This window comes from Bactrocera neohumeralis, chromosome 5, assembly GCF_024586455.1.
Source record: "Bactrocera neohumeralis isolate Rockhampton chromosome 5, APGP_CSIRO_Bneo_wtdbg2-racon-allhic-juicebox.fasta_v2, whole genome shotgun sequence".
In the NCBI taxonomy this organism is placed as follows: Eukaryota; Metazoa; Arthropoda; class Insecta; order Diptera; family Tephritidae; genus Bactrocera; species Bactrocera neohumeralis.
Window position 1 is genome coordinate 44,912,680 of NC_065922.1, and position 25,471 is coordinate 44,938,150.

Below are 25,471 nucleotides of genomic sequence, written 5' to 3' on the forward strand. Positions count from 1 at the left end.
CGTGTTGAATTTCTTCACTACAATCCAATCGCGATCCACATTCGCACCACTCTCGCGTTCATCCTTCCCAACGACGCTCTTATAGCAACTGCTAATTAACGCATTGCCTGTGCAACCCTGCGCACGTCGTACGTTATTATCCAGCATGTCGAAGTAATCCTCATTCGTAGGACAAGGCTCCGTAACGGTCGGACGCATTGGTATCGAGAGTAACAGATAATCCTCCAACTGCGCCGTGCCACACTGTGGATCGAATTCGATGGTCAACCACTGCACGCAAGGCGGGAATTCAACACGCTGACAACTAATGGTGGCGCTACGATATGGATGCTCGCTCTCCACCACACAATAATGATTGCTTGTAGTTATGGCTTCGCTGCCATTGCGGTCGCCCAACATTTGCGCCTCGCTTTCACTCTTTTTACGTGAACGAAATTCACGATTGTCGACGGCCATAGCATTGCGTAAACTCTGCGCCGCAGCGGCAGGGCTTATGGTCACCGCGCCAGCGTTCGCGCTTTGATCCTTTGTAGCATAGAGTTGATTGAGTGCGGCGATGTGCGGTAAAATCTCCTTAATCATGCCGAGTATTTGCACAGAACTCTATTGTACAAAATAAATTCAACATAACCTCAAAAAACTACGAAACCAGAAAATGACGATATAACAAAATTGATGACGCTACTAACCTTTGGATCGCTACAAGCGAGATTGGCAACATGCGCATAAACCAGCGGCAGCAAAGTGTGGAACATATTCGAAGATGCCATATTGAAGACTTCCATAATCTGCACAACCGTCAGCTGAGGCGCAGCAACATCTTCTGACTCAGAGCGCAACAAGCCGCCACCGCCAATCTGATTATTCTGCTGATGGTGATGCTGCACATTAACAAACTCTTCGGCTACTTCATCCTCATCGTCCACACGCTCATTGCCATTCAATTTGGCTATTTGACCATTGCGAAAATTCAAATCCTGTACGCCGGTGCTCTCCTCTATCATCAAATCTTTGGGATGTATTTCGGTAGCGCCGATTTCGATTTCCATTTCGAATGGATTCGTGGAGCGTTTATCAAATTTCAATGTCTCAATAATGCCCTTCGAAAAGGATTCAATGCGCTTAGTTATGTCACGAGCCGTCGAGATATTCGCATCCACGGGCAAGACGGATGTGCGCGAATTATTCGCCCAGTTGATGTCCATGTGCTCCTCAATCGGCGTAATATTATGTTCCGAGTCAATGGTTTGTGTGTGGTTTGAAGAATTGTCTGACGGTGAGAGTGAGGCGGCCAAAGCATTGCGCGCCAATATCAACAATTCGGTGCATTTCTTTGTGATATCGCTGGCGATTTGTAAAGCCGTATCGCGTGTTGTGACCTCATTGGTTGCTGGTGCATTACCGCTGCTTCCACAACCAGCACCACTACCGCCCACCGACGTATCGCTCTTCAGTGGCGTGCTGTAGTAGAGTAGGCAAGGTATTTGGCCGCGTTGTGGTGTCGTGCCGTTGAAACTCAAATCGCAGGTATAAAAGTGGAATGTTGTACCGCATGGACCGCGTATTGAGGGCATGCCAGCATCGCCAGAACAAGTGCGCGCGCCTTGTGAACATATGCGAAGCGCATAGCGCGCGTTCTCCTGAAAACAGATACGAAAGTGTGATCAATATATATTTTTTTTGTAATAAATACAACAGTTAATCACCTTAACATGCACTGGTCGCTCGAATTTGATTTCTGTCATGTCATTATGCACCACATCCTGATCGTATGAGCCCGAAACCGATTCAAGCGTTTCCCACTTGTGTTGTGACTGCAAATCGACAGTGTTATCGTACAGCAGCTCCAGTTGGTAATCATAGGAGCCGGAGCCAGAGAAAACCATAGCGCCTGCAATAGCAATGCCTGGTCGGTCGACTGTAAAGCCAATAGCATCGGGTCCAAAATTGCCTGTATTCCAGGTGCGACTCTGATCACAGCGCGCGAAACGTGAGCCGGTCGAGTGTAGGCTGCGTGGCGGCATGAACATCTTGTCGTACTTAAAATGGATAATTTTTGCATATATAAAAATTTAACTCTTCAACATCAATATACTCACATCGCTCAATGCGGTCTGGTACACAATTTCGGCCAGCACACGCGCCAAAAGGTGACAGCAATTATCAATTAAGCCTTGATTGGTGTCCTTACCCCCATATGCGCCTGCATAATTGAATTGCACACTACGGTTGTATATATTCTCGATGCGCGCGCGTATCGGGTTCGATATAATGTCCAACAGTCGGACGAGCACATCTTTGAAGGTCCATGAATTGCTGAGAAAATCGGCTTTCTCCTGTTGTGTGCGATAGATCATTTGTTCAACGAGTATGGGATACTGATGCGCTTCAGTGGACGACAACATTGGCAGACCAGAATTGTCGCTGGGGCTAATTATCGACTGGCGTTCATTGCCCGGATTGAGTAGTGAGAATGTGGTGCGCAGCTTCACGGACGGTGAGCAAAGACCCGCAAGTATAGCACTGAGTAAGCGAGAGTGCAAGGTGCCTTGCTGCTAGTGCGGAAAATGTAAACAAAAATTAGCAAATCAAAGTATGGTAATTGCAAAAGCTTCAAGTCTTACTTTATCCATTTGTGAGAGCAGATCACAGAGACAGTTCCACTTCAGCGATGATGTCGGGTAAAAAGCATCAAAGCAAGCCACGAAGCTGATGTGACACTCCTCTAGTATTTCCAAGACCATAGCGAAGCCTAAAATTTCAAAAAGTAGTAAAGAATGAACGAATTAAGGCAGCAAAAGTTTGGGTGGTTTCGAACGCAATGTGGCCCTCGCAATTGACGAGAATTTGAATATAAAGCATTTGAGAATTTTTGAAACCAGATTGTTGTAGCAGGAAAAAGCATCTTGAAGTAATTTGGAGTAACCGGGTCTACAGACCTTGACCGCTCCGGTTGCGTAGATCCGACTGTCATAGGAACGGAGATTTAAAGGGAAGATGTGACCGATGGTCGACTCCTTCCCGGTGAATGGCGTTCGTGGATGCAATCATCCACCCAGTGGTCAATATTAAACGGACCAACAACGGAATATAGTTATTTTAGCCAGATAGTAAGTTTGTATTGTCATCGAGAAAACAGAATTGCTCGAACCAATGCTTTTACTAAAGTAAGGAAGTTCTCTCCAAACTTTTCACATATTATTTTTTTAAATAAGGTCCAAAAGATTCGACACAGACCTACTATTAGATAACATCGATGTCTAAGCTTCTATGGTATTAGAATCATACCCTTTCATGGCAATGAGTCTCCGCTTATGCTTATAACCGACCGAAAAATTTGGTCTGCTTATTTTACCCTAGCCATTGGCTCGAGAATACCAATTATACATCGGTATAGTCTTTGGTACAAACTGATGGTTCTGTCTGACACGGAGCCGGAAACTTCCGAGCAATTGTTTTTAGATTGGGTAGCGATTTTCAGACGCAGGAAATGCAGTAAGAGAACAGAATAAAATTCGGCTATTTTGGGTTTCGGGATATACAGGTTTTGAAGGAAACGAAATAGCGGATAAATATAAGGCCTCACACTATAAAGGAGGAACTGTAGTCATACATCCATCAAGAAAGCCGCTAATCGCGCATTGCAGGCCGTAGCATAGCCATCTTCAGACGAAGGAAGAAAGCCCTTGAATCCATATATCCAAAGAGACTCAAAGGCGTTTCGCAGGATCGTGGAATTCATCAGAGTACTGGACCTACTTGTACATGAGTCTGTGCAAAAGAGGGCAGAGCTAAGGTCAAGTGAGCTCTAATCTACGATAATCTAACATCAATATCTTCTTGTCTGTCCGTAGTGGGAACGCATCTTAACGCACTATATGTTTTTTTTTTTTTTTACTTATTTGGAACTCTCACCTTTCTCGTTGCAAATATCCTTAAAGATATCATCACAAAATATGCTAATCAGCAGCGCACGCACATTTCCTATACACTCGGCCAGTTGTATATTCTCCATGTTGGGCTTGCGGTTGGATGAGAGGCCATTGGCAGTGCCTGATAATGATGTGGTCGCTGCGGCAGATGTCTCACCAAAATACTTGGCAACGTTATTCGCAATTACCATGGAAGCAGAGTTGCTCAGGGCGGTTTTGGAATTTTTATCTGCAAATAAAGTTGGCAAAGTTAGATTGTTTCGAGGTAATCTTAACAGAAAATCTAAATCAACTTCAAAACTCAAAACTCGCACACCTTTGCCATCGGCCGACTTTCCTGTGCGCGTCTGTAGTTTCGTGAGGGCATTAGCAATGCTCGTCGCGGTCAGCGTGTTGGCAAATGTTGATGAGGCGCGTTGTGGATAAATTTCATTTGTATATTTTCGCAACAAGCGCAGACAGGACTTGTTCACATAGATCAAATAGGCCAACGATTGCTTAACCTGCAGTTGGCGGCCCTTTTCGCGTTGTTCGCGCAAATTTGTTTTGAAAGTCTCCCACGACCAGTTCAGCAACACTACTAAACTCTCAAAGCATTCCTTGCTCACTGTGTTTGCAAAGGATTTTGTAATCTTCTGCACTGGATCCACATCGACTGGTGCTGTTGGTTGTTTCGATTCTTGCGTTATGAGGCGATAGAGAATCGATGGTATTTGACCGGAATTCACATCGGTGCCATTGTTGGCCTTCTTCGATGACTTGAATGTAAATACCACTTGATCTTCTGTGGTCACCGAAGCTTGACCGCAAGAACCACAATCGGAGGAGGGTCCAGCGATGCGTGCCCATATTAAATACCAACGTCCGGCCGCAGCATTGATCGCTTTGGGCAGCATAATGTGATGCTTACTACGTGCAGCACACTCAAACGGCACCTCTTTGGTTTCACTAATGAGTACGCCTTCCTTCTCGTAGCCACCACCGTCAGAGCCCAGATCGAAGAGTTTCAATTTGCAAGTGTATTCACCGCGGCCACCAAACATGCCAAAGCCACCTGTCGATTTGAAAAGTTTGATTTGGAGGTTATGACGAATTTGATTGAGTAAGAAGTAAGAGATGTATGAGTACTCACAAATCATGACATCGGTGTCGGCAGAGAAGCGTATAGCCTCGACGCTGTGCCCGGAGTAACCCCAGCCTCCACCGAAATTATCAAAACGGTTGACTATCTGATACTCGTTATTCAAAGCTTCTTTGGTTTGATTTTGTTGCTTAGGTGCAGACTCCTCGAAGCAAGTTGGTCTGTGGATGTGTATTAAAAGAATAAATATTAGAAAAAAATTTATATTTTTTTATAATATTCAGTTTTATTTATAATATGCCATTATTAAAATAACAATAACTAAGTTAGCAAAGCAATGATGTTGAAGTACAATGAATCATATTTTACAAAATCGAAGGTGAGATTAATTGAATCGAAAGGGGAGATCTAACTGATGATATCTTTTTAGTATCCTACATTGTTGAGAATTATCCAGCAGTTGGATCGCAAGTCGAGAGAAGTAACTACTATTGAATTCTTCTCCGTTCCCACGAGAGTCGGGTCTAAGTAACCGGAGCGGACCCGGATTTTTATCCGGCCAAGGACTATCAACTCGGGACCATTTCTCGAAATTTCTTCAGGAATGTTATCTACCGCTACAACAACAATAACTACATTATTCTATGTTTCTTTTACAGTGAGCATTCCTAACATAAAATAGTGCTCCATCACTGTGGTGGGACAAAATTTATTTTAAAAGGCTTGAATAACTCTAAAATTTGGATCAACCGCAGATTGAAATTCCATACGCCCAGACTGGTCTGAGTATTGCTTTATAGTATATGTATGAGTAGCTTGTTCTTAAACTGTGACGGGGTCTTGACCTTATAGCTTCTTTGCACAGGTAAGTACGTTAAAAAAGATTGCTTTGGAAGATCTCTTCCGGGTTTGAGGCCTCCAACATTCGGTGGCAGGGAGTTGGAGGTGTCTAAAGGGGTCAAATTCCTTGGCCTCACATTAGACGGTGGAGTAGACATGTGGATTTAACTCTGTCCAAAGCCACCAAGGCGCTCATGATATGCTGACGCATAGCCGGCAGATCTTGGGGCTGCAAGCCAGGTATCATAAGATGGCTTTATACCATGATCGCACTTATTAAGCGGTTGCTTGAGCATCTAAGGCAACACAGACCTCGGTAGGCCTTCAACTATCGAAACTGCTCGTTTGTGTCTCCACTTCCGTGGTAATGGGCACATGCCCCGCTGCAGCACTTGAAGTCATGCTGAAGCCCACCCGCTGCATCTAGTGATCAAACAGGTAACGAAGCATACCATGATGCTCATGGCAGCAGAGGGTTTCGGCAAAGGAAAGATAGTGTCGTCTTAACAAATAAAGCCCTAGGGGACTCGCCCTTCTTCCAAGAGACGGCGTTACAAGAAGGATTAACATTACAACGAATTTTAGGGTTACTCCCAGCAGTAAGCCGAAATTGGATGACTCCATTCTCGGCATACTGCTGAGGTACACTCATGGCTCGAAAGCACCGAAAGGCATTGGAGCAGGCATTGCGGGACCGCAAACCGAACTATCCATACTAATGGCGTGTTTTCCGAGCATATTTCAAGCAGAAGTCTTTGCTATAAGTCACTGCGCAGAACTCAATTGTACCGCTACTATCGAAATCAGCGTTTCGTCATACAACCTCCCCCGAGACAAATTCCGCTTCATTGTCGGGTTGTATACAGGGCACTGTAGGCTCAAGAAGCACTTGTCCAACATGGGCATATTCTCTTGCGCAAACTGCCGGTTCTGCGACATGGAAACCCAGAACACCTGATTCTGGATTGCCCAGCAATTTACAGAAGCAGGCTCAAGGCCCTGGTTCCATCTACATGGACAGTTATCACATCACCTCAGTCGCATCCAGCAGGCTCCTGGAATTCTTCAGGTGACCATATGCGATATAGGGCACGACACAATAGACCGTAGGGCGCAGTGAAGTACCTAAATTTTTACTATCTGTTTATCTATCTATCTAAAAAAGGTTCTTTACCGAAAGGAGGAGTCTTGGTTAAGTTGACCAGAACTTAACTGACAGATGGCTGCTAACCAGACATTGAGTAAACGGCCTATTTCTTAATCGAAATCAAATTGAGTTCACTGCGTTTAACTCTGCGGGTTGTTGTCCATACTCTAAATTTGGTTGTGTGCATTACTAAAATAGCAATCAGCTGATGAATTTTAAGCATTAGCAAAAAACCCAAAATGATGAAGACGAGCAAAAACTAGTTTCTCAATTATAATCTTAATGTAAATTAATTTATGTAATATGCGAAAAGGTTTCAAGTCTCTTTACAATTGTATTAGAAAAAAAACATTAAGAAAGGAAAAATTAAAATAAAAAAAATTAATTAAAAAAAAACTATATATAAAAAATAAAGAAATAAAACAAAATAAATAAAACACATAATTAAATAAAAACTAAAAAAAAAAAATAAAAATAAAAAAATTTAATAAAAAAAGAAAAAAAATATGGAAAAAGGGTTATGAAAAAAGGTTATAAATAAATATGGAATAAAAAAATTTCGGTCAATAATAAAAAACTTTGCATATTTTATGAACAGACCAAAACTTTGCGAAAAAAATAAAGCTAAATGTATAGGTTCGCTTACATTGCTTCTTGTGCCGAAGTAAGTATGTCCAGACATGCGAGCAAATTCAGTGAAGCTTGCGAGCGGGATATGCGCGCTTCGACCTTATTAGGCAATGCCAGCTCCGGCGATAATATGGCACGGAAATTCGATGAATTCTGCAAAGAAACAAATTTTCAATGACTCAAGAGAAATTCGCAAAATTTACTGCACCACTTACAGCACCACAATTGGCGATCTCACTGGCCAACACATTATAGCACTGCAGCTTGCGCGCGCCACCATCATACACCCACAAAACGTTGTAGTGAGGATCCAGAGCGAATGCAATTTGCGGCTGCGGCTTATCTAGTGCAACACTGCCACTCGCCGATGCGCCGCCGCCAGCAGGACTCTTCGCTTGCTCACGCACTCGTTGACGGCGACGCTGTTGCTGCTGTTCGCCAAGCTGATTGTCGTGCAAATCAAAGATTTGATTACGCGCTTCGTGCATGCTACGGGACATCTGCTCGTTTATGGCGCCAGCAACGGCGGGCTGCAGAGGCGACGCCGGCACACCGGGTGCGCTGCTGGCCACTGCTGAAGCACCGGCGCTTGCGGCGATATTTTGATTTAACTCCGGCATTACCTTAGCATTGCTATTTTGTATGAGCTGCACGAAATTGATTTGATTGCGGTAGTGAGCGGTACAGCTGCCGTCACGGCGATTTATCGAGAGTGTGTGGAACGTAAGTGGTATGGTGGGAATGAGCACTATTTTTGCAAAATAAGTGAGAAAATTATGCTTTTAGCAAAACATTTGGAAAATCTGAGTTACTTCAAACACTTACAAATTGTTTTTTTATTGGCAACCACATTCACTTTCGGCAATATGTGTGTAGTGATGAGCGATTCATCGATTTTGATAAAAGTTTGATCGCCGCTGGCGCCAATCCACGTAGCTTTCTTGCCGAAACTTGGACCCAAGCCGCTGCACATCCCAAATACACGAAAATATATTATTAGCCAATGATTAATGAAAATATCAAAGTGGTTCACTTACAAAACCGCGCCTGGCGCACAGTGCCACAGGAATTTCTGGCGCTGTGTCAGCAAATTCGCAATGACGCCGTCCTTTGCTCCACCACTAGCACCTGTGCTGGCACCACTGTGCTCACTACTCGCCGCTTTGTTTGTTGTTGAGCACACATCCTCACCACCCACGCTTGCGGCTTTATCGCGCGGAAAATCATTGGGCAGTCTGCCCAACTGCCCTTTTTGGTAATTGCCAAAAGTGTACACCATACCCTTGTAGGTCATCAGCACAGTATGATTACTGCCGGCGCTCACCTGACTAATCGCACCTTGCACATTAACCTTAACCGGACCGTTAATCGGCTGCAAATCGCCAGTGCCTAACTGACCATATTGATTACTGCCAAATGTGTACACTTCACCAGCCAATGTGAGTACCACGGTATGATGCAGGCCGCAAGACACTTGCACCACCGGCGAGCTACTCGGCAAATTGAGCATTTGTGGTGCCAATGGTGCAACGCGTGGTGGATCTTTATCCGCATCCGTTGTTTGGGCGCCAACATTCTCCTCCGCACCTGATTTCTTTTCCTTGCGACGCATTATCAAGCTCTTCGAGCGTTGACGATTCAACTCACTTTGTAGCTGTTTATTATCTTTGTTGGCATCGTTTTCAGCCTCTTGCAGCGAGATGCATGTGGAGCAGAGTCCACATTTGGAGCAGCCAGCATCGCCGTGACCACAAGGACAAATACTGAAATCATAATGCCGTTATTAACAAAAACAAGAAAAAACGTTAACTTTTTCTGCACTGAAGCTATAATACCCTTCACAGTTTAATGTAAACATCCTTCAAGTCCAATTAAAATTACTTAATAAGCAAAAACGATATTTGTGAAGACATTTAGCTTGATTTTAACCGGTTGTTTTTGTTGTAACGGCAGAAACATTCCTGAAGTCACAACAATCGGTTTTACGCACCGGAATTGACCCGGATTTTATCCAGCCAAGGGCTGTTATTTCGGAGATCTAGCCCCGTTTATATCGGAAATCTTAGTTTAAGCTTGTCTTAACTACTGAAGTAAGTTCGAGGAATGATGTCCAGTTAACAATCCTTGGTCGGATAAAAATTCGGGTCCGGTCCGTTTACTTAGACCCGACTGTCGTGCGAACGGTTTTGATCAGTCAGTTTGTATGGCAGCTATCTGTTACAGTGATCCGATCTGAACAATATGTTTGGAAATTGTGGGTTTGCCTTGAATAATAAACCATGCTAAATTTCAATAAGATATATTGTCAAAGAAAACAGTCTTCCATATAAAAACTTGATTTTAATCGATTATTGTTGTTGTTGTAATGGTTATCTAGTCCCCGTTAGTATGGTAAGGTTCAGATAAGTTGTCATCGAGGTGATCAAATTGTAGGCCCAGGAAACGTGATGTGTCAACGGAGTTGGACCATAGGAAAAGGGGTGACAGATGTGTAGGGTTAGCAGGGCATGTAAAGAGATGGTTAGTGTCATAGGGGGACTCGTTGCACGCTGGACATATATTTGGTATGTCGGGGTCGATTCTAAATAAGTAGGAGTTTAATCTGCTCCAATTCTCGTGAGAACTCGAGCTGTTCGTCTGCAATGAGTGGTGGTGGCGGAGACATCAAGAGGCATCCTGTCGTAGTCCGGAGTGCAGTATTCTGCCAAGTTTGAAACTTCCTCGTCTGCGTTTCACTGCATCTAAGCGGAAATATTGGTGCGGGGTAGTTAAGGACCGGCCGGCCGGCCGATTGTCTTATAAGTTACCAACAGCGTTTCTTTGTCTTTTCCCATGAGCTGCCGGATAGAAGGATTTTGTTGCGGCTCTGTACTTTGGCGATGAAGCACAGACTGTCAAAAGTCACACCTAAAATTTTATTAACATTCGGAATTTTGACGCCATCGTCTTTAAAATTAAGGTCATGCCTGTATTCCTTCGTTCAGTTTGTGAATATGGTCGCTGTGGTTTTAGTGGGGGAGAGTGTTAAGTTCCGAAGCGAAAAAGTTCGGAGAGAAAGCCGTACGTAATTCACGTATATACAGACGGACTTAGTTAAATAGACTCAGCTTGTTCCTATGATCATTTATGTATAATCTTATAGGGTGTTCAACGTTTCCTTCAGGGTATAAAAATAAAAAGTATATGTATTTGCTGCACTTACGCGCCCGGTAAACGCTCCTCCACGGGCACATTTAACGTTGATACACATGATACATTGTAGCCGGTGCATTCACGACACATGACGCAAACACGACATTGTCCTTGTACCAACTGATGATCGTCGTAGTCACATAGCGTCGAAAAATCGAACTTTAACTTCTTGCTACCCAAGAAACTTTTCCCGTCAGCCTCACCAGTCATACCCACACCAGAAGCACTGGCGCCACTTTGTAAAGATACGCAATTGTCTTTGCTAGATTTGCTGAATACACGACCGCATTGTCCTTTGTTATTGAGGCCAAAAGTGAAAAGCTGTCCCTTCGAATTCAGCGCCACGCAATGGGCTTTACCCAGTGCCACCTTCGTTATGTGCTGATCAATGAAATCGCTTACGCAGCCGCTGGCATCACAATGCGCCGTATCCTTGCCAAACATAATCAATTTGCCAGTCTTCGTGACAAAAGCGGATGTGCCGTTATTGCAGGCCGCATGTATGACTACATGTCCATCGATTTTCGACATTTTTTTGGGCTTCACAGCTTTTGGCTGTCGACGATTCTTGGAAGAGTCGCCATCTTCACCACGGCGTGCGGTACCTGTAAGTCAAATGCTTTATAACTATTTTAGATTGAATTGGTGGAATATCATACTGACCCGTAAAGTAAACAGTACCATCATCGTTTACCAACAAAGCATGTATACCATCGTGTCCGACGGCGATATGCACAATATTCGAAACTTTCGAAATAATCAACTCAGTCATTTTCATGGTGGGCGTGCGTCCAATTGATTTCAGGCCCAACGACGCTGATTTACCATAATAGTACACTTTGCCATTCGATGCACGCACCAAACCGAACTCTTTTCCGCATACGATACCCTGTATCTCAACATCACTGGGTAGTTTCGGCTCGAAAATATTGTATGAGGATTGTATTTTTTGTATTTGATTTTGATTGAGCACTTCATCTTCGAAAGCGGCATAGCCGAGAGTGCGAAACTTTTTACGAGCCAACTTCAAAGGCAGCTCGAAAGGTGGAGACGAATCGCTACCATAAGTATTGGAGTTATTGAAATTGAGTTTTTTCACAACAAGCGTGTCCTAGTGGGGAAAAGATGTGAGTAATTTGTATTTTTATAAAAAAAATTAATTACATATACATATGTATGTATATTTTCCACTTACATCTCTATTAGTGCATATCGCATTGATCGAATCTTCATCGGTGAAAAGCACATAATTGAATCCCTCTCGTATGGGTACAAGATTAACAGAGTTTATACCCTTTATTGTCAGCGTCTCTTTATTAACTAGGTGCAAATGGTCTGCTGAACGCTTGACATTGCGTCGAAAATAGAGGTTACCGCCAAAATTACCCAGCCAACCAGCTCTTTCCTTGGTAAACTCATCATTTTGTGCATATATATGACCTTTAAATGAACCGCTAAAACCAGTGCCGATTTTAAGCAACGAGCTACCAAGCAGCAGATATAGATAAGTGCCATCTGAGGCCATGGCAGGTTGAGTGTAAAGGTTGCCGCTTGCAGCGGCCGATGTTTTCAAGTTGAACTGTAAATAAATTTTTCATGAAATCTATAAACATTTGTATGGCATATCAAAAATTATAATGAACCTCATCGATAAGCGAGTTTAAGGGCACGCCATGAGTGTGAAAATCTGGTCTTGTGGGCTTATTCAGCGCGGCACTCATAACAGTCCGCTGCAGCGAAGATAGTACGGCAGGTAACTGTATTATTTGTGTAGACAACTGTTTTGGCGACATCAACATGGCTGCTATAGCTTTCAGTATTTTTCCCGTATCGCCGCGTGCAATACAAAGTCCAATTAGAGCTGCGCAAGCCATTGCCGACCAATTGGCTTCAGTAGTCGCATTGGCGACCAGGGCTGCTGGCATAGTGGTTAAGTCTAGCAATAAATCATATAGCGGATTTATCAAATCATCAGGTTCCAATTTAAATGATTCCGGTTGTTGTCCTTGTATGACATCTAGTAATGCTCTAAGTGCCTTCGTACATAACATGGGTTGTATGTGACGCGCTTCTGCGATTAGTTCGAAAAGACTGCGCAATCCTGCACCCACAATCAATGGTACACGCACAAGTGTAAACTCTTTTTCAGTAACTTCTTCAGACTCACTCTCGGCATCACTGTTCGCAGAATCATGTCGAGAGCGTTTTTCCACTAGCAATCCATTGCCAACATTGGCGCCATTAATTGCTGTTGGCAGCATGCTGTGACAAGAACAGTCAAACAGATTAGTTGTCATACAGGTGCCGGCACAAACCAGACAACAAGAGGAACTTAAATTGTGTAAGCGACGCAAAGAACCCCTGCTATCTTGAAAGAGTGCATAACGTGTCTCTGCTTCTAGAACAGTAGAGCGTATCACGGCGAAAATTGCGAATTTCGATGCATTGGCTTCAAGTTCTATATGTGCCACGGGAAAAGTAGGAAATAATAGCAATTGATCTTTTATAATCGGTGGATCCATGGGATTTACAATGGCACCTGCGTTGCCCTCAAGTACTGCTGCCGCTGCAGCAAGCGCGGCGGCTTTCTTATCTTTATTTTTTCGTTTAGACAATGATTTACGATCATTTTGAAGTTTTCTGGAAAAAACCATGCACTAATTAATATTATACACATAATTTGAAAAATAGTAATAAAGAATGACTTCACAAACTGTGATAACAACACATTGTAATATACATACATACATACATATTTATCTTATTTTCTTACTTCGTCTTATCAACATATGTTCGTGATACATACTATACGTAAATAAAATCTCTCATTTCCCTTTTTATTTTGACGTCACGTGCGCACATGCAAAAATGTATGTCATTGGCCTTTCGCGACCTTGGATAAAAATGTAAACATAAACAATCAACCCGGCATTCTTTACCCAGTTATTCCGTGGAAAGTGTAAACAAAAACAGCTGTGTACGACTTTCCGGCTTTTTGACCTACAAACCACTTATCGGCGTATCTTTGTTTTGACCATTTTCTTGCATTCCAGTTGGCAGCTGCGTTGCGCTACAGCTGACTGCCAGATGTCAATAGCCTTGACGTAATTTAAGGGTTGATTGTCACTGCATGCATGGAAAAATCAATATTTCACTGCCCAATGTACCGTCAGCACAGCCCCGAAATTTTTCTTACTGGATATTTTGTAAAATTTCACTTACCGTCGAGTATTACTAGTGTATAACTCATAAAAATGTTCTCCATACTTCAAAGGATCCAGTAGGCCTACCATTTTGCGGTTAAAAGCACTACAAAATGAATTTTCACAAATCACCGTCTGTTACTATCGATTTTTCGTCCTGGCAACGGTGCAAAGGTTAATTTTTCACCGAATCCACTAATTTCACCAACTATTTGTATATTTTTAAGCACTATATTGTTTTACATTGCGTTCGAACTTTTTAAACCCTTTTCATCAAAAATAAACCGAATTTTAACAAATTTTCACTGCACAATTGAATAAACTTCCTATCAGCAGCATTATTTTCCAAGCACTGCAATAGGATGAAAGTAGAAAAGGAGAAAGGAATTGCAAAAACCATACCGATGATGCCAGCTGCGTTCAAAATAAAATCCCACAAAAATCCTTTTCCCAATTTAAATTTGGTATTGTTAATAAATGCTTTGCTTTCAAGTATAAAAAATGCAGAAAGAATAGAGTGGAGTGCAATTATATAAGGTTGGGCATTCTTATTCGCTTCTAAACACATTATTTGGCAACTCATAACCTTAAAATAATTTCAATTAGTAGGCTTTGGAAAATAAATTTAATATTACCTTTTTTATTAAGAAAATTGCAGAATGCAATACTACGATACCGATTTAAGCGAAACTAGAGAATCCTCTATAGTCACGTCCACGGATACCGCTTCGAATTGGTCCAAACCGGTGAAAAGAAAGCCAAAAAGAAGAAATACAATTTCGGCATTCCCCAAACGCAAAACCAGACCCTTAATGCCGAAAAAGTTACATTCAAAGAAATTTGTAGAAAATAACCTCTTTATAACGAAAACACCATGTTTAAAGTTGCGTCGTTATCATTTAAAAATTCGTAGACCGTCAAACTTAAGTGTTAAACAAACCGGAGCATTGATTGAAACAATCAACGATGAATCACGAGTGGTGCACTATCTTTGGCCACGGATTCATCAGAGAACTGCGGAGCTCGAAGCAGAAATTGCTCATCTGCAACAGCGCCTACGTCAGCTACAGGCAGAGGAGGTGGATATCAAAAGAAAACATTGGTGCCGCAATTGTCAGGAAGAAGCGACATACCTACATGCCAAGCGCTTCTACTGCAGCCCATATTGTGAAGAACAATTTTCGAAAATACGAAATCAGCAATAATAGTTATAGGCTAGAACGTAATCTATATTAAATATCATTATTTCGATTTGACACAAGAGAATATTGTATAATAATTTAAAATTAGATTATATATTTTAATTAATATACTTTTATTAGCAATTAAATATTAGAATACGAGATAAAATATTCTGCGATATCATCTTTTACAAAATATGTATGTAAAGTCTTAAAATCTGCCTCTGCCACCACCTCCGTAGCGGCCCCATTGGTTTGTTCCACTACCTCGTCCAAAACCACCGCGGCCCCAGTTACCACCACCACCTGAGCCCCAATTGCTGCCTCCGCCACCACGATTCCAACCACTGCCGCCATCGAAACGTCCACGCTTACTCGGTGGACCACCACTATGGCCACCCCCACCGCCTTGTCGACTTTGGAAGGGTAGCACACCAGCCTCCCTGGTAATGTTGTAATCACCAGCATTCATAACACATAACTCCTTTACAACATTTATAAGCTTCGCTTGTGGCTCTTCGAGTTGACCAATTTCATCTGGTCTATCACATGCAATAGTGATCAGAGTTTCAATAGCCGGTTTCAGCGCTGCCAATGCGGCAGCATGGTGGGGATCCATTTCAAGGTTAAGCCAATTATCTAGCCGAACTATATTATCTTTGATATAGTCCACTTTGCGACAACCAAAGAGCAGCAAATGTAGTGGCGCCACCATTGTCATCTGCTTGCAGGATACAGCACGAGTTCTTATCTTCTCGCCAAATACGAAGAACGGATAGGGGAAAGTGACAGCCAAGTTGCTGCAATTTACCGAAGTCTTATGTAAAAGTGCTGCCTTCGATTCCGTTGTCAAAACCTTACGTTTCTCCTTGTGTACGCAAACGTTTGGATACAAACCCAAACAAAGCAATGCAGTAGCCATATCCAAAACCGGATCATCATTATTGGCATCCACTTTATACGATATCATTGATTCCTCAGGAAAACCGGTTTGCTGCAACAAATCTAAAAGTTGACCTTTAGCCTCGGACATAACACGCATGGTTGACAACTGCAAGCCCTTCCACTCGCAAAATTTTATCTCCTCCTCTTCGCCACGATTTTTTGCGTTTTCCCACATCTGTGTAGCGACTATCATAGCAACATGATCAGAACACTTGCGACCGCCCAATAGTTTCTGATGATTTGCCAAACGTCGTTGCCCAATGTCTAACGCAAATATCTCGGAGAAAGTGCTCGAGTATGAGGCCATGTTAGCCAATATGTCTGCGCAGCCAAATACTGAGCCTAATATTAACATTTTACCGAGTCGAGGCTCAATAGGCAAACGCGCTAAAATGCGCCCCAACGGTGTCAACTCATCATTATCATCCAAACAGCGCATATCGCGTAAAAGCACCTCAGCTTCAATAACGGCATCCAATGGAGGTGGTTCTAAAGCCTTTGATAAAAACTGATGAATAGAACCAAGACGCAACAGTTTGATGGATAGTGCCAATTCGTGCAATGGTGTACGAAATATCTCAGGTGTCATGCTCTCCTCAAGTCTCTGAAAACGTGCACGAGAACAAAGGGTGAAACAGAAACCCGGCCGAACGCGACCAGCGCGACCTTTCCGTTGCTCCAAATTCGATCTGGCTGCCCAGACGGTGGCGTAACTTGTGAGGTTATTGTGTGAGGTGAACATCTTCATGCGCGCTTTGCAGATATCAATGACGAAAACAATATCGTCAATTGTTATTGATGTTTCAGCAATGTTGGTGGACAGTATGATCTGAAAGTAAAAACAGCGAAGAAAAATTTTAAGGAAATAGTTTTAATAATGAAATAAATATATTAATTTTACCTTTGTTACGCCATCTGGCACTGGCTCAAACACTTTTCGTTGATCCTCTCGTGGAATTTGCGAGTGGCATGGCAAGATGCGAAATTGTGGTCCGCCGAACTGTGAGTTTTGCAAATACTTCATTAGTGCGAAAATTAGATTCCAGCCAGGTAAAAAGATAAGCACAGCTCCCGGTATATTCTTCGATTTAATATGCACCAAAAGCGCATCGATCAATTCGAACGAACATTCGGATTCGGACAACAATGCCATTGCCGTTTTCGTCTGCTGCGAATATTTTGCGTCGCAAACTTTGTTCAAATTTTGTTCATTTGGATCTTCACCATTCTCAGCAATTACAGATTTCTCCTCGTCATCGCGATCTTTGCTCTTCTTGCGTGATTCAGGTGTCGGCATAAACTTTGTCATTTCTACACAATCTTCTAAGAAGAATTGTTGCACGGGGAAAGCACGACCGGGAATTTCTAGAACGGGACATTTACCGAAATACTCCGAAAATAATGTTGTATCAATTGTAGCAGACATCAGAATGACATGTAAATCTGGATATGTGTGCACCATATCACGTAGTATTACCAATAAAAAGTCACTATTTACATCACGCTCGTGAATTTCATCTACAATAATGTGTGAGATGCCGCGTAAGCCGCCCTCAAGTTTGCGCAAGAGAACACCGACAGTACAGAATAAAATGGCACCATAGGGGCGTGGTGTCACCGTTTCAAAACGGACTGAGTATCCAACCGCTTCGCCTAGATTCTCGCAACGCTCGGCGGCGACGCGTTCTGCTACAGAAATAGCTGAAATACGACGTGGTTGCGTGACATAAATATTACAGAAGGCACCCTGACCGGATGCAACGTAATCCTCCAAGATATATTGCGCAATTTGTGTAGTTTTGCCGCAGCCAGTATTACCGCGTATGATAACAACAGGATGCTCATGTATGTTGGACATTATTTCATTGCGCATAGCCGCAATGGGGAGGCATTCACGAAACTCAATGAATTTATGCAGTTCTGCATTATTCATTCGCTTTTCTTTCGAAGTTGTTTCGAGATCTTCGCAGAGATCATCTAAAGTGGCTGTAGCCAAGTAACCCTCATCAATATTGCAAGCGTTCCAAGCATTCCAATTAGGTTGTGGCGGAGCCCAAGGTATAACTGAACCCTGCATTTGAGAGGCATCGTCGTTTTGATTTCTTGCTTCCCTATTGGTAGGGATCTTGGAAGTATAAAAAATATATATATACATTTTTAATATATGACACACACATATATTATATCAATGAATATTACTTACAAGTAAGCTAACACCAGTATTCTCATTTTCCGCTTTAATATTGTAAGGATTAATAACTGGTAGGTCAAGGTCTCGAATGCATTCTTCCACTTTTTGCATTACATCTTCAGAGATTTTGACCGGATACGGTTTCATATCGGCATCGTCTTTGCGTTGCTTCAATGTGCCACTAAAAGCCTCAATTACACCCAAATGATAAAGTTGGCGTACCAAAGACAAAGCGCACGATTTGCTCGCCGATTGCTTATTGGAACCAGTTTCACGTGCGGTAACAGTACGTTTTAGTTGACGCACGAAAATATGCATTTCAGCCATAAAGCTCCTAAACAAATTTATTGATATTATTATTATGAACAAATATAAGAATAAAAAGATATCGTATGTAAGAATTAAATTAAAAAATGTTAATTACTAAACTCCGAGAGATGGTTTGAGTTTCTGTGGTTAGATCTAGATATTTTTTTATATTTATTTATTCTTACGTTTGCTGGTTAATTTAGATTAAGAGATCGGTCACTAAAGGTAAAACTAAGCCTCAGACTTGCAAAAGCCTTACCGCATGCACGCCTATTGGACAGTGTTCAGTAAGAACTTTTGCGATTGAGCCAAAGTGAGCTTTGCTCAAGGGAAGTAGATCATATGCGTTCTACTCTAAGCCAAAATGATCTCGCAGTCACCCAAGAGCTGGTCGTCGTCGCAGTAACAGTTATCTATCGTCGCTGTGACGTTTGTTAATTAATATCAATCATAAAAAAATCGCTAAAGCTTCGAAGACTTAAATTTTATTCGGATAAAATATTAAAAATTTTACTTTAGACATTTTTAACGAGTCTATGAAAACAGCATTGACAGCCAAGCCCGCGTACCACCCGATTTTAACTGTTCCGACATCATTCTCTAAGCTTTTTGGTGACTATTTCGTGTCAGCAAATACGAAAAAAACTCTTATATCTACTTCCTGTCTTAAATTTTATACTTAGCAATGTATTATATTTAAAAATATATATATGTAATTTAAAATCATAGATATTTATTTAATTTGTAAGATGTAGGAATATCAAACACCATTTTATGGTTATTTTTTTTAATTTTTTATATAATTTACTTACCAATGGCAATTTATTGCGGCGTGGTGAATATAGGCCTTAGAAGAATGCCTTTTAAGTATTGTGGCACTGTGCGTTACTTTGCAAACTTAATATACCCAAAACTACTGGATTATAAAAAAAAGCATACAGGATAAATCACACTGGTGTTAAGAGTATTTAGTTTTCGTATAAAACATTCTAGCTGATTCTAATTTGGACAAAAATATATTTATTTACATTTTCTTTTCGCAACTCAGAAAAAGTATCTAATATAGTAATGTCCTGAATACAGTCTGTCAAAAATTTGTTGATAACATAAAAATTTATTCATTTCATAACATAAATAAATTAACTGAATAAACTGATTAAAAAATTAAAAAATACTAAAAAAATCGAGAGTTAAACTACTTTATATTTGCACGGTCAATTAATTATTTGCAAAACAATTTCTTGACAAACTGTACATAGCGATGATACCAATTAATTATTTTAGGCAAACTCTTTATTAATAAACATGGGCGAAAACTTTCAACTGAAATAGGGTTGAAAATACTCGTCTCATATATGCATGTGATAAATTCAACTAAAACCATATATTTGCAAATTATCGCACATTGCCACACATATGTGAAAGTTTTGATCACTTTTGGTTTCAATTGCAGTTACTATATTTCACCCAGCCTTCACTTTGCCACGGGTATTACATAAATGTTCGAAGCTTTCCTCTTTGATTTATAGATTTAAAATCGAAGAGATGAGCTCACTTAAAAAGGAATAAATTTAAATGAATGTATGTATGTATGTCATACATATTGTAATTAATATAAATTTTATAAGAAATAATCAAAATAAATCAAATTACCTGGCGTGATCTGGACCCACGGGCGTATACTTGTAATCCGCCGTTATTTTGTTCATCTGCATGAATTGATGAAGCTTTGCTTTTGCATTCTCGATGGTCCAATTGCCATGTATGGCTGCATTTACATCTACTGACTCCGCTTCTTTCATTTCCAATTGTTCACGTGCTCTATCCACTGGATTGATCTCACGCTCTATGGGTTGATAAGCCTGACCCAAATCTTGTGGTCCCATCCCACCATCAAAGAATTTGCGTTGCGAACCATATCTATCACCGCTCCCTTCAGCGTTAGTTGCAGGTGCTATAGCTGCCATACCTGCGTCTGCAGGTATATCAGACGCATTTACTTTGCCGGTACGTACCAAAAAACTCATGAAATCACGAGCTGCATTGCGTTCTGCATCTTTTTTGTTCGTAGAATTACCTGCCGCCACGTAGGGGTAATTCGGAACTCGTACTTCACACAAAAATCGTTGGCGATGCTTTGGGCCTTTAAATAAGTGTAATATACACAGTTACAGATCGATTTTCTACGCCAATGCAATTATGCGCACTTACCAGTCGGACGAACCTCAAATTTTGGTTCTACTTTATTCTTTGAGCACCACTCATGGAAAACAGATTTCATATCAGCCATTGTAAAAGGGTAAAACTTTGAAAATCGTTTATTAATAAATTAAAATCTAAGTTATATTGTAACAAGCAAAATTTTCTCGAATTCTAAACCGGCACACAAGTTCAACACCAGTGAAAATTATTGACACTGCGCGAGCTGCCAGACTTTTTATTTTTAATTTTAAATTGAATTATAAACAATAATAGCCGATTCACATACAACGTTTGTTTCGAACTCATAAAAAACCTACTTCGAACTTATCTGTTAAAGCCAATGTCGGAAGCAAATGAAGATTTGAAGTTTCTTTTGTTGCTTTAGGCGTAACTAAATTATTGTTGGCAGTAAAATAGTCGGAAAATCAACATAAATTTTAAAATAATCTAGTATTTTCAACTGAAATACCAAAGCTGGCGGTTGTCATATGTTATTTTAAGGATTCCTCGAATTTGACAGTACCCGAAGAAGGGAGTTAACAGTTGTTCAGAAAGCATGATAGAATATTTACAAAATTCACTTCAGAGGTATTTTTTATTATATTGTATGTTATTATGTAGTGTGTATCCTGTCAGATATATATCGCCAATAAAAATTACAGTGAAACGGCAACGCTGGCGGAAGTCAGCTTATTCATAATAAGCTGGTCGTATAGTGAGTTAGTAAAAACAATCGATAATAAAGTAATTGAAAATAAATTATTAATAGAATATAAACCTATTTTTGGAAACAAATTTTTAATCAGTGAGTATGAATTAATATCCGATGTCTTTCCAGCAATTTGAACATTATAGTTTCATAATAAAACATAATATTCAGATGAAATACTCCGCCCACTACCTTGGAAATTCGAAAACAATGTTTTACAAAGAAAATAAAACTTGGCCTTGCGAATGAATCAAACCTTTGTCTCTTCTTTATACACATATACAAATCAGGTATAACTTATATATATATATATATGTAACGATTGAAAATAATAACGAACTCCTTCTTACAGTCGTAATTATCATATGGAGCACAACAGCTATTCAGACAAAAGACTTTCGAATATCACTAACCCCCGTTGACGCATTTGTTTTCTTAATTGTAGTAATTAGTGAGAGTGCAATGACGTTAAATTGATCTCAGCCCAATTATAATTTTTCGCCTGAGTAGTCGCTTACAAACTTAATACGGAGTAATTGAAAGAAAACGGTAAATTAAGAAACATAAATATGCCCTCTCTACGGCAAAAGGTCACAACATATTTCCGTCAATTAAGTTTTATTGCTGAACCTCGTGATAGCCCGAGAGGAGTTCATAAAACTTCAGATGACGGAAGTTTTATTGTTAAATATTTAGAAGGACGCATGGAACGTCAGTTTATCCCTGGACCGCAAATTTCAAATGGGCAAAATCCAAGCGACCTGCCAGATCTTAAAATTGGTGTCTATGCGACTGGTCCCACCAATATAACTGCCGCCAGTACAGGTCCTGATGAAGGCCTTACTGGCATTAAGCGCTCAAAATTGCATTTAAGTGCAAGTTACGCAGACGATATTGATTTCATTGATACTACTCAGGAAAATGACTGCTTCGAGGTTCGAAAAAGTATTACCACTAATAACCGAAATCAAAACAAATTCAATCGTTATGGTGGTGCATCACGTAAATTAAGTAATAGTGCCATCACATCAAACAACGATCAGAATGCAAATAAGCCATCAGGTATGCGTTCACGCAAAAACTCCAGGACTAGTATTACAAATTCCAATAAAATTCCAAACCATTCAGAAAACATACCTAGCGATTTAAACACCACAAAGGTATCTGATACATCACCAAAACCACTATTAACAAAAGCGGATAACAAGAAAAGCACGGAAAACGCAAACAAGTCCACAACGATTGTCGTGAGCTTAGTGAGCACAAAATTTACCACCAATGAAGCAGCAAATGATCAAAACAACAAAAATATTTTAAATTCGTCTTTGAAGGAAAATATAACAAAAACAAATGCATTATCTCCATCTGTTGATATTAAGGATTCCAAAGAAAATGATACCAAGGACACTTCCACAGAAGTTGATAGTTCCACAAAGGTTATATTAGATAATACGACAGAACGATTGCTTCGTGAAGCGGTTTCAAATCAAAGTGACGTAACCAGTTGCAAGGAAATAAATAACTTTATGGCAGATGCTATTGCTGGTGTAACTGATTGGCGCATGGAAACTGATTATGCCTATGGAATTTCAGTATCGCTCTATGAAAACAACATGTTAACAAAAGAGCCTATGGGTAGTCCTATAGCTGATTGCTATGGTATAGTTGTACGTGGAGATGCAGCGGCTATGGCGCTTGCTGACGGAGTTAATTGGGGTGATGGTGCGCGCTTAGCTGCACGTTCGGCTGTGCATGGTTGCCTTGACTATTTGGATCGTGCTATTTTCGGACTCGCACGAGAATGTATGGCAACGTCGACAACGGAGGTATTTGTAAGTCTACTACGAAGTTTGTGGGAAGGTCACGGCTGCATACTCGAAGTGGGTGGTTCTCTAAGTACACTGACAATAGCCGTGGTACTACCGCTAGCTGATGAAGGTAAATACGTGGTATGCGCATGCAATGTGGGTGACTCATTGGGATATGTATATTCGAAAAAATATGGCGTCCGTGAGTTTACACAAGCATCACATGATATAACATCAATGCGCGACATGCGCGATGCATTGGGTGCATTAGGTCCTGCCGATGGTAATAAACCGGAACTTGGTAACTTAACTTTGTCAATGACGATCGTTGAAAAGGGTGATATTGTATTCTTAACGTCAGACGGAATTAGCGACAATTTCGACCCGGTTGTAGGGAAATTTGCTGAAGCGTGGACACCAGATGTAAAACTTATGCCAAGTAGTAAATCACAAGGGCAACATCATTTAGCACCAAAAAGACAAAATAAAAGTGCTTCATCTATTTATGCACGTTTACATCATGTACATCACAACCCATCTAGGAGCGAAACTGAATCACTGCCAACATCTCCAGCTAATGTACCAACGCGGCCACCACGCACCAAAAAATCACCTTCACCGGAAGTAGTTAATGTAAGTACTGCAGCTAGTGCACCAAGTCGACCAAAATATATGCGTTCGCATACTGTGATAGAACCAAGACGTCTTTCCACGACTGGATCCTCTGCTGGAAGGCAGCAGTATATTGCTCCCAACATTTTACCAAAGATACCAAAATCTATTTCGGGTCTACCCCTAGTGACTGGACCACAAAGACACGCTCTTACACTCTACCGTCTAGAAGATCTGCTGAGTTTTGGCATAAATGGAACATTTTCGCCTTGCACATCAGCTCGTCGACTGTGCCATTTATTAATTGATTTTGCTCGTATGATCACATCAGCCCGTAGGAAAACACTGGAACAACGTGAACTATTTTACAAATTAGCAACGGGTCCTGATGGCATTAAACGTGAAGTCGAACTTAACCGCATGCAGCATCGCGCGGCACGAAAACGTGTCGTAGATAGTAGTGCTTTCGCTGCACTGCCTGGAAAGTTGGATCATGCTACCGTAGTGGCTTATACAGTAGGAATTGGACGTAATAGTAGTACTAATGATGATGGCAGTAGCAAAAGTGAGGAAGTGAACGCTTCTACTTCAACTGCTGCAGCCTTATTGCAATCAAAAAATTTTAATGAAACTAACTTTTAAAATTCTTTAAGAATCTCACAATTCAACATCACGAAATATATACCATATATAGTGCTTGTAGTCTGGTATTAGAAAGGCGAAGAGGTAATATTTTGGCAACTGAAGGAATTAAGCACAATTGAGAATGATAAGTATTATGTGACCTGCAGATTTTTAAACATATGGCGGATTTTATACCAATGCTTTATTTATTAAACATAATATACATACATACAATACTACATGTGGCTTGATGCAATTACCCGAGCTTCAAATGCGGCCAATTAATCTTAATACTAAGCTAAAATCATAAATTTTACTCGAATAATCTATAATGTAGTACGTGTTTTCAAGTGTCATATAACTCGAATAATTTACAATACCACAATTCAGTAAAGACACAGTCATTGCAAATATGTGAAGTTATATCAGGAGCATGGAACTAATTATAAAGCAAGCAGTTTAATTGCCAATGCAACACCATTTAAAAATGTTGTAGTACTAGCATTTTAATTCCCAGTGCCCGAAACAGTCCGTTACTTTGAAAATTTTGGAATATAATTGGAATGGTATATATGTATTACTCTTTGATATAAAAAAAAATATTTTTTAAATAAAGTACTGCAAGATTATAAGGAAAAATATAAATATTGTTTTTTCATGCTAATTAATTTGAAATATATTTTTATATTAAAATTCTTGTTAAATTTTTAGCTCTGCTCAGTTAAGAGATTTCAGAAGGATATGTTGCTGCTACTACTCTTTCTTGATCTTAGTTCTCTTATATATTGTACGGTGTTGCCGGATTAGAATTAGAAGATGATATCATTTAAAATCGCAGGTTCATTCGGAATTGAATGTCCATATA

At 40.6% G+C, this 25,471-nt stretch overlaps 3 protein-coding genes across 7 annotated transcripts in view; 1 reads left to right on the top strand and 2 right to left on the bottom strand.

Annotated features, from left to right (window-relative positions):
* The window catches only part of LOC126758928 (E3 ubiquitin-protein ligase highwire), a 161,467-nt gene extending 147,085 nt beyond the window's left edge, over positions 1 to 14,382 (bottom strand). Inside the window, exons 1-17 of one of the 2 annotated variants that reach the window (XM_050473380.1) lie at positions 14,045 to 14,382; positions 12,466 to 13,462; positions 12,018 to 12,401; positions 11,486 to 11,933; positions 10,833 to 11,427; positions 8,668 to 9,393; positions 8,456 to 8,595; positions 7,846 to 8,378; positions 7,647 to 7,783; positions 5,065 to 5,234; positions 4,249 to 4,986; positions 3,916 to 4,161; positions 2,625 to 2,752; positions 2,100 to 2,552; positions 1,707 to 2,039; positions 690 to 1,640; positions 2 to 603 (exon numbers count right to left, since the gene is read on the bottom strand). In XM_050473380.1, coding sequence (XP_050329337.1) covers positions 2 to 603; positions 690 to 1,640; positions 1,707 to 2,039; positions 2,100 to 2,552; positions 2,625 to 2,752; positions 3,916 to 4,161; positions 4,249 to 4,986; positions 5,065 to 5,234; positions 7,647 to 7,783; positions 7,846 to 8,378; positions 8,456 to 8,595; positions 8,668 to 9,393; positions 10,833 to 11,427; positions 11,486 to 11,933; positions 12,018 to 12,401; positions 12,466 to 13,462; positions 14,045 to 14,115 — 7,652 coding nt within the window. In that variant the 5' untranslated portion in view covers positions 14,116 to 14,382. Of the gene's footprint in view, position 1; positions 604 to 689; positions 1,641 to 1,706; positions 2,040 to 2,099; positions 2,556 to 2,624; positions 2,753 to 3,915; positions 4,162 to 4,248; positions 4,987 to 5,064; positions 5,235 to 7,646; positions 7,784 to 7,845; positions 8,379 to 8,455; positions 8,596 to 8,667; positions 9,394 to 10,832; positions 11,428 to 11,485; positions 11,934 to 12,017; positions 12,402 to 12,465; positions 13,463 to 14,044 lie in introns of both variants that reach the window. The other variant, XM_050473379.1, reaches the window with a different exon arrangement.
* Positions 14,383 to 15,316: 934 nt separating this feature from the next.
* On the bottom strand, positions 15,317 to 21,073 carry LOC126758932 (dosage compensation regulator). Of its 2 annotated transcripts, none has more exons than XM_050473405.1 (5): positions 20,863 to 21,073; positions 20,305 to 20,794; positions 18,355 to 18,676; positions 17,053 to 18,276; positions 15,317 to 16,980 (listed from the first exon to the last, which is right to left on the bottom strand). In XM_050473405.1, the coding sequence occupies exons 1-5, from the start codon at positions 20,939 to 20,941 to the stop codon at positions 15,418 to 15,420; spliced, it is 3,678 nt and encodes a 1,225-aa protein (XP_050329362.1). In that variant the 5' UTR covers positions 20,942 to 21,073; the 3' UTR covers positions 15,317 to 15,417. The 2 variants fall into 2 exon arrangements, with proteins under 2 accessions (XP_050329362.1, XP_050329363.1); XM_050473406.1 differs by lacking the exon at positions 20,863 to 21,073 and adding an exon at positions 19,464 to 19,567 and having other exon boundaries at positions 20,305 to 20,395.
* Positions 21,074 to 21,516: 443 nt separating this feature from the next.
* LOC126758944 (PP2C-like domain-containing protein CG9801) lies at positions 21,517 to 25,251 on the top strand. Of its 3 annotated transcripts, none has more exons than XM_050473433.1 (3): positions 21,517 to 21,597; positions 21,692 to 21,852; positions 21,915 to 25,251. In XM_050473433.1, exon 3 carries the CDS (start codon positions 22,132 to 22,134, stop codon positions 24,622 to 24,624), a length of 2,493 nt encoding a protein of 830 aa, XP_050329390.1. In that variant the 5' UTR covers positions 21,517 to 21,597; positions 21,692 to 21,852; positions 21,915 to 22,131; the 3' UTR covers positions 24,625 to 25,251. The 3 variants fall into 3 exon arrangements, with proteins under 3 accessions (XP_050329390.1, XP_050329391.1, XP_050329389.1); XM_050473434.1 differs by having other exon boundaries at positions 21,536 to 21,658; positions 21,709 to 21,852; XM_050473432.1 differs by having other exon boundaries at positions 21,536 to 21,658; positions 21,734 to 21,852.
* The last annotated feature ends 220 nt before the right edge of the window (positions 25,252 to 25,471 follow it).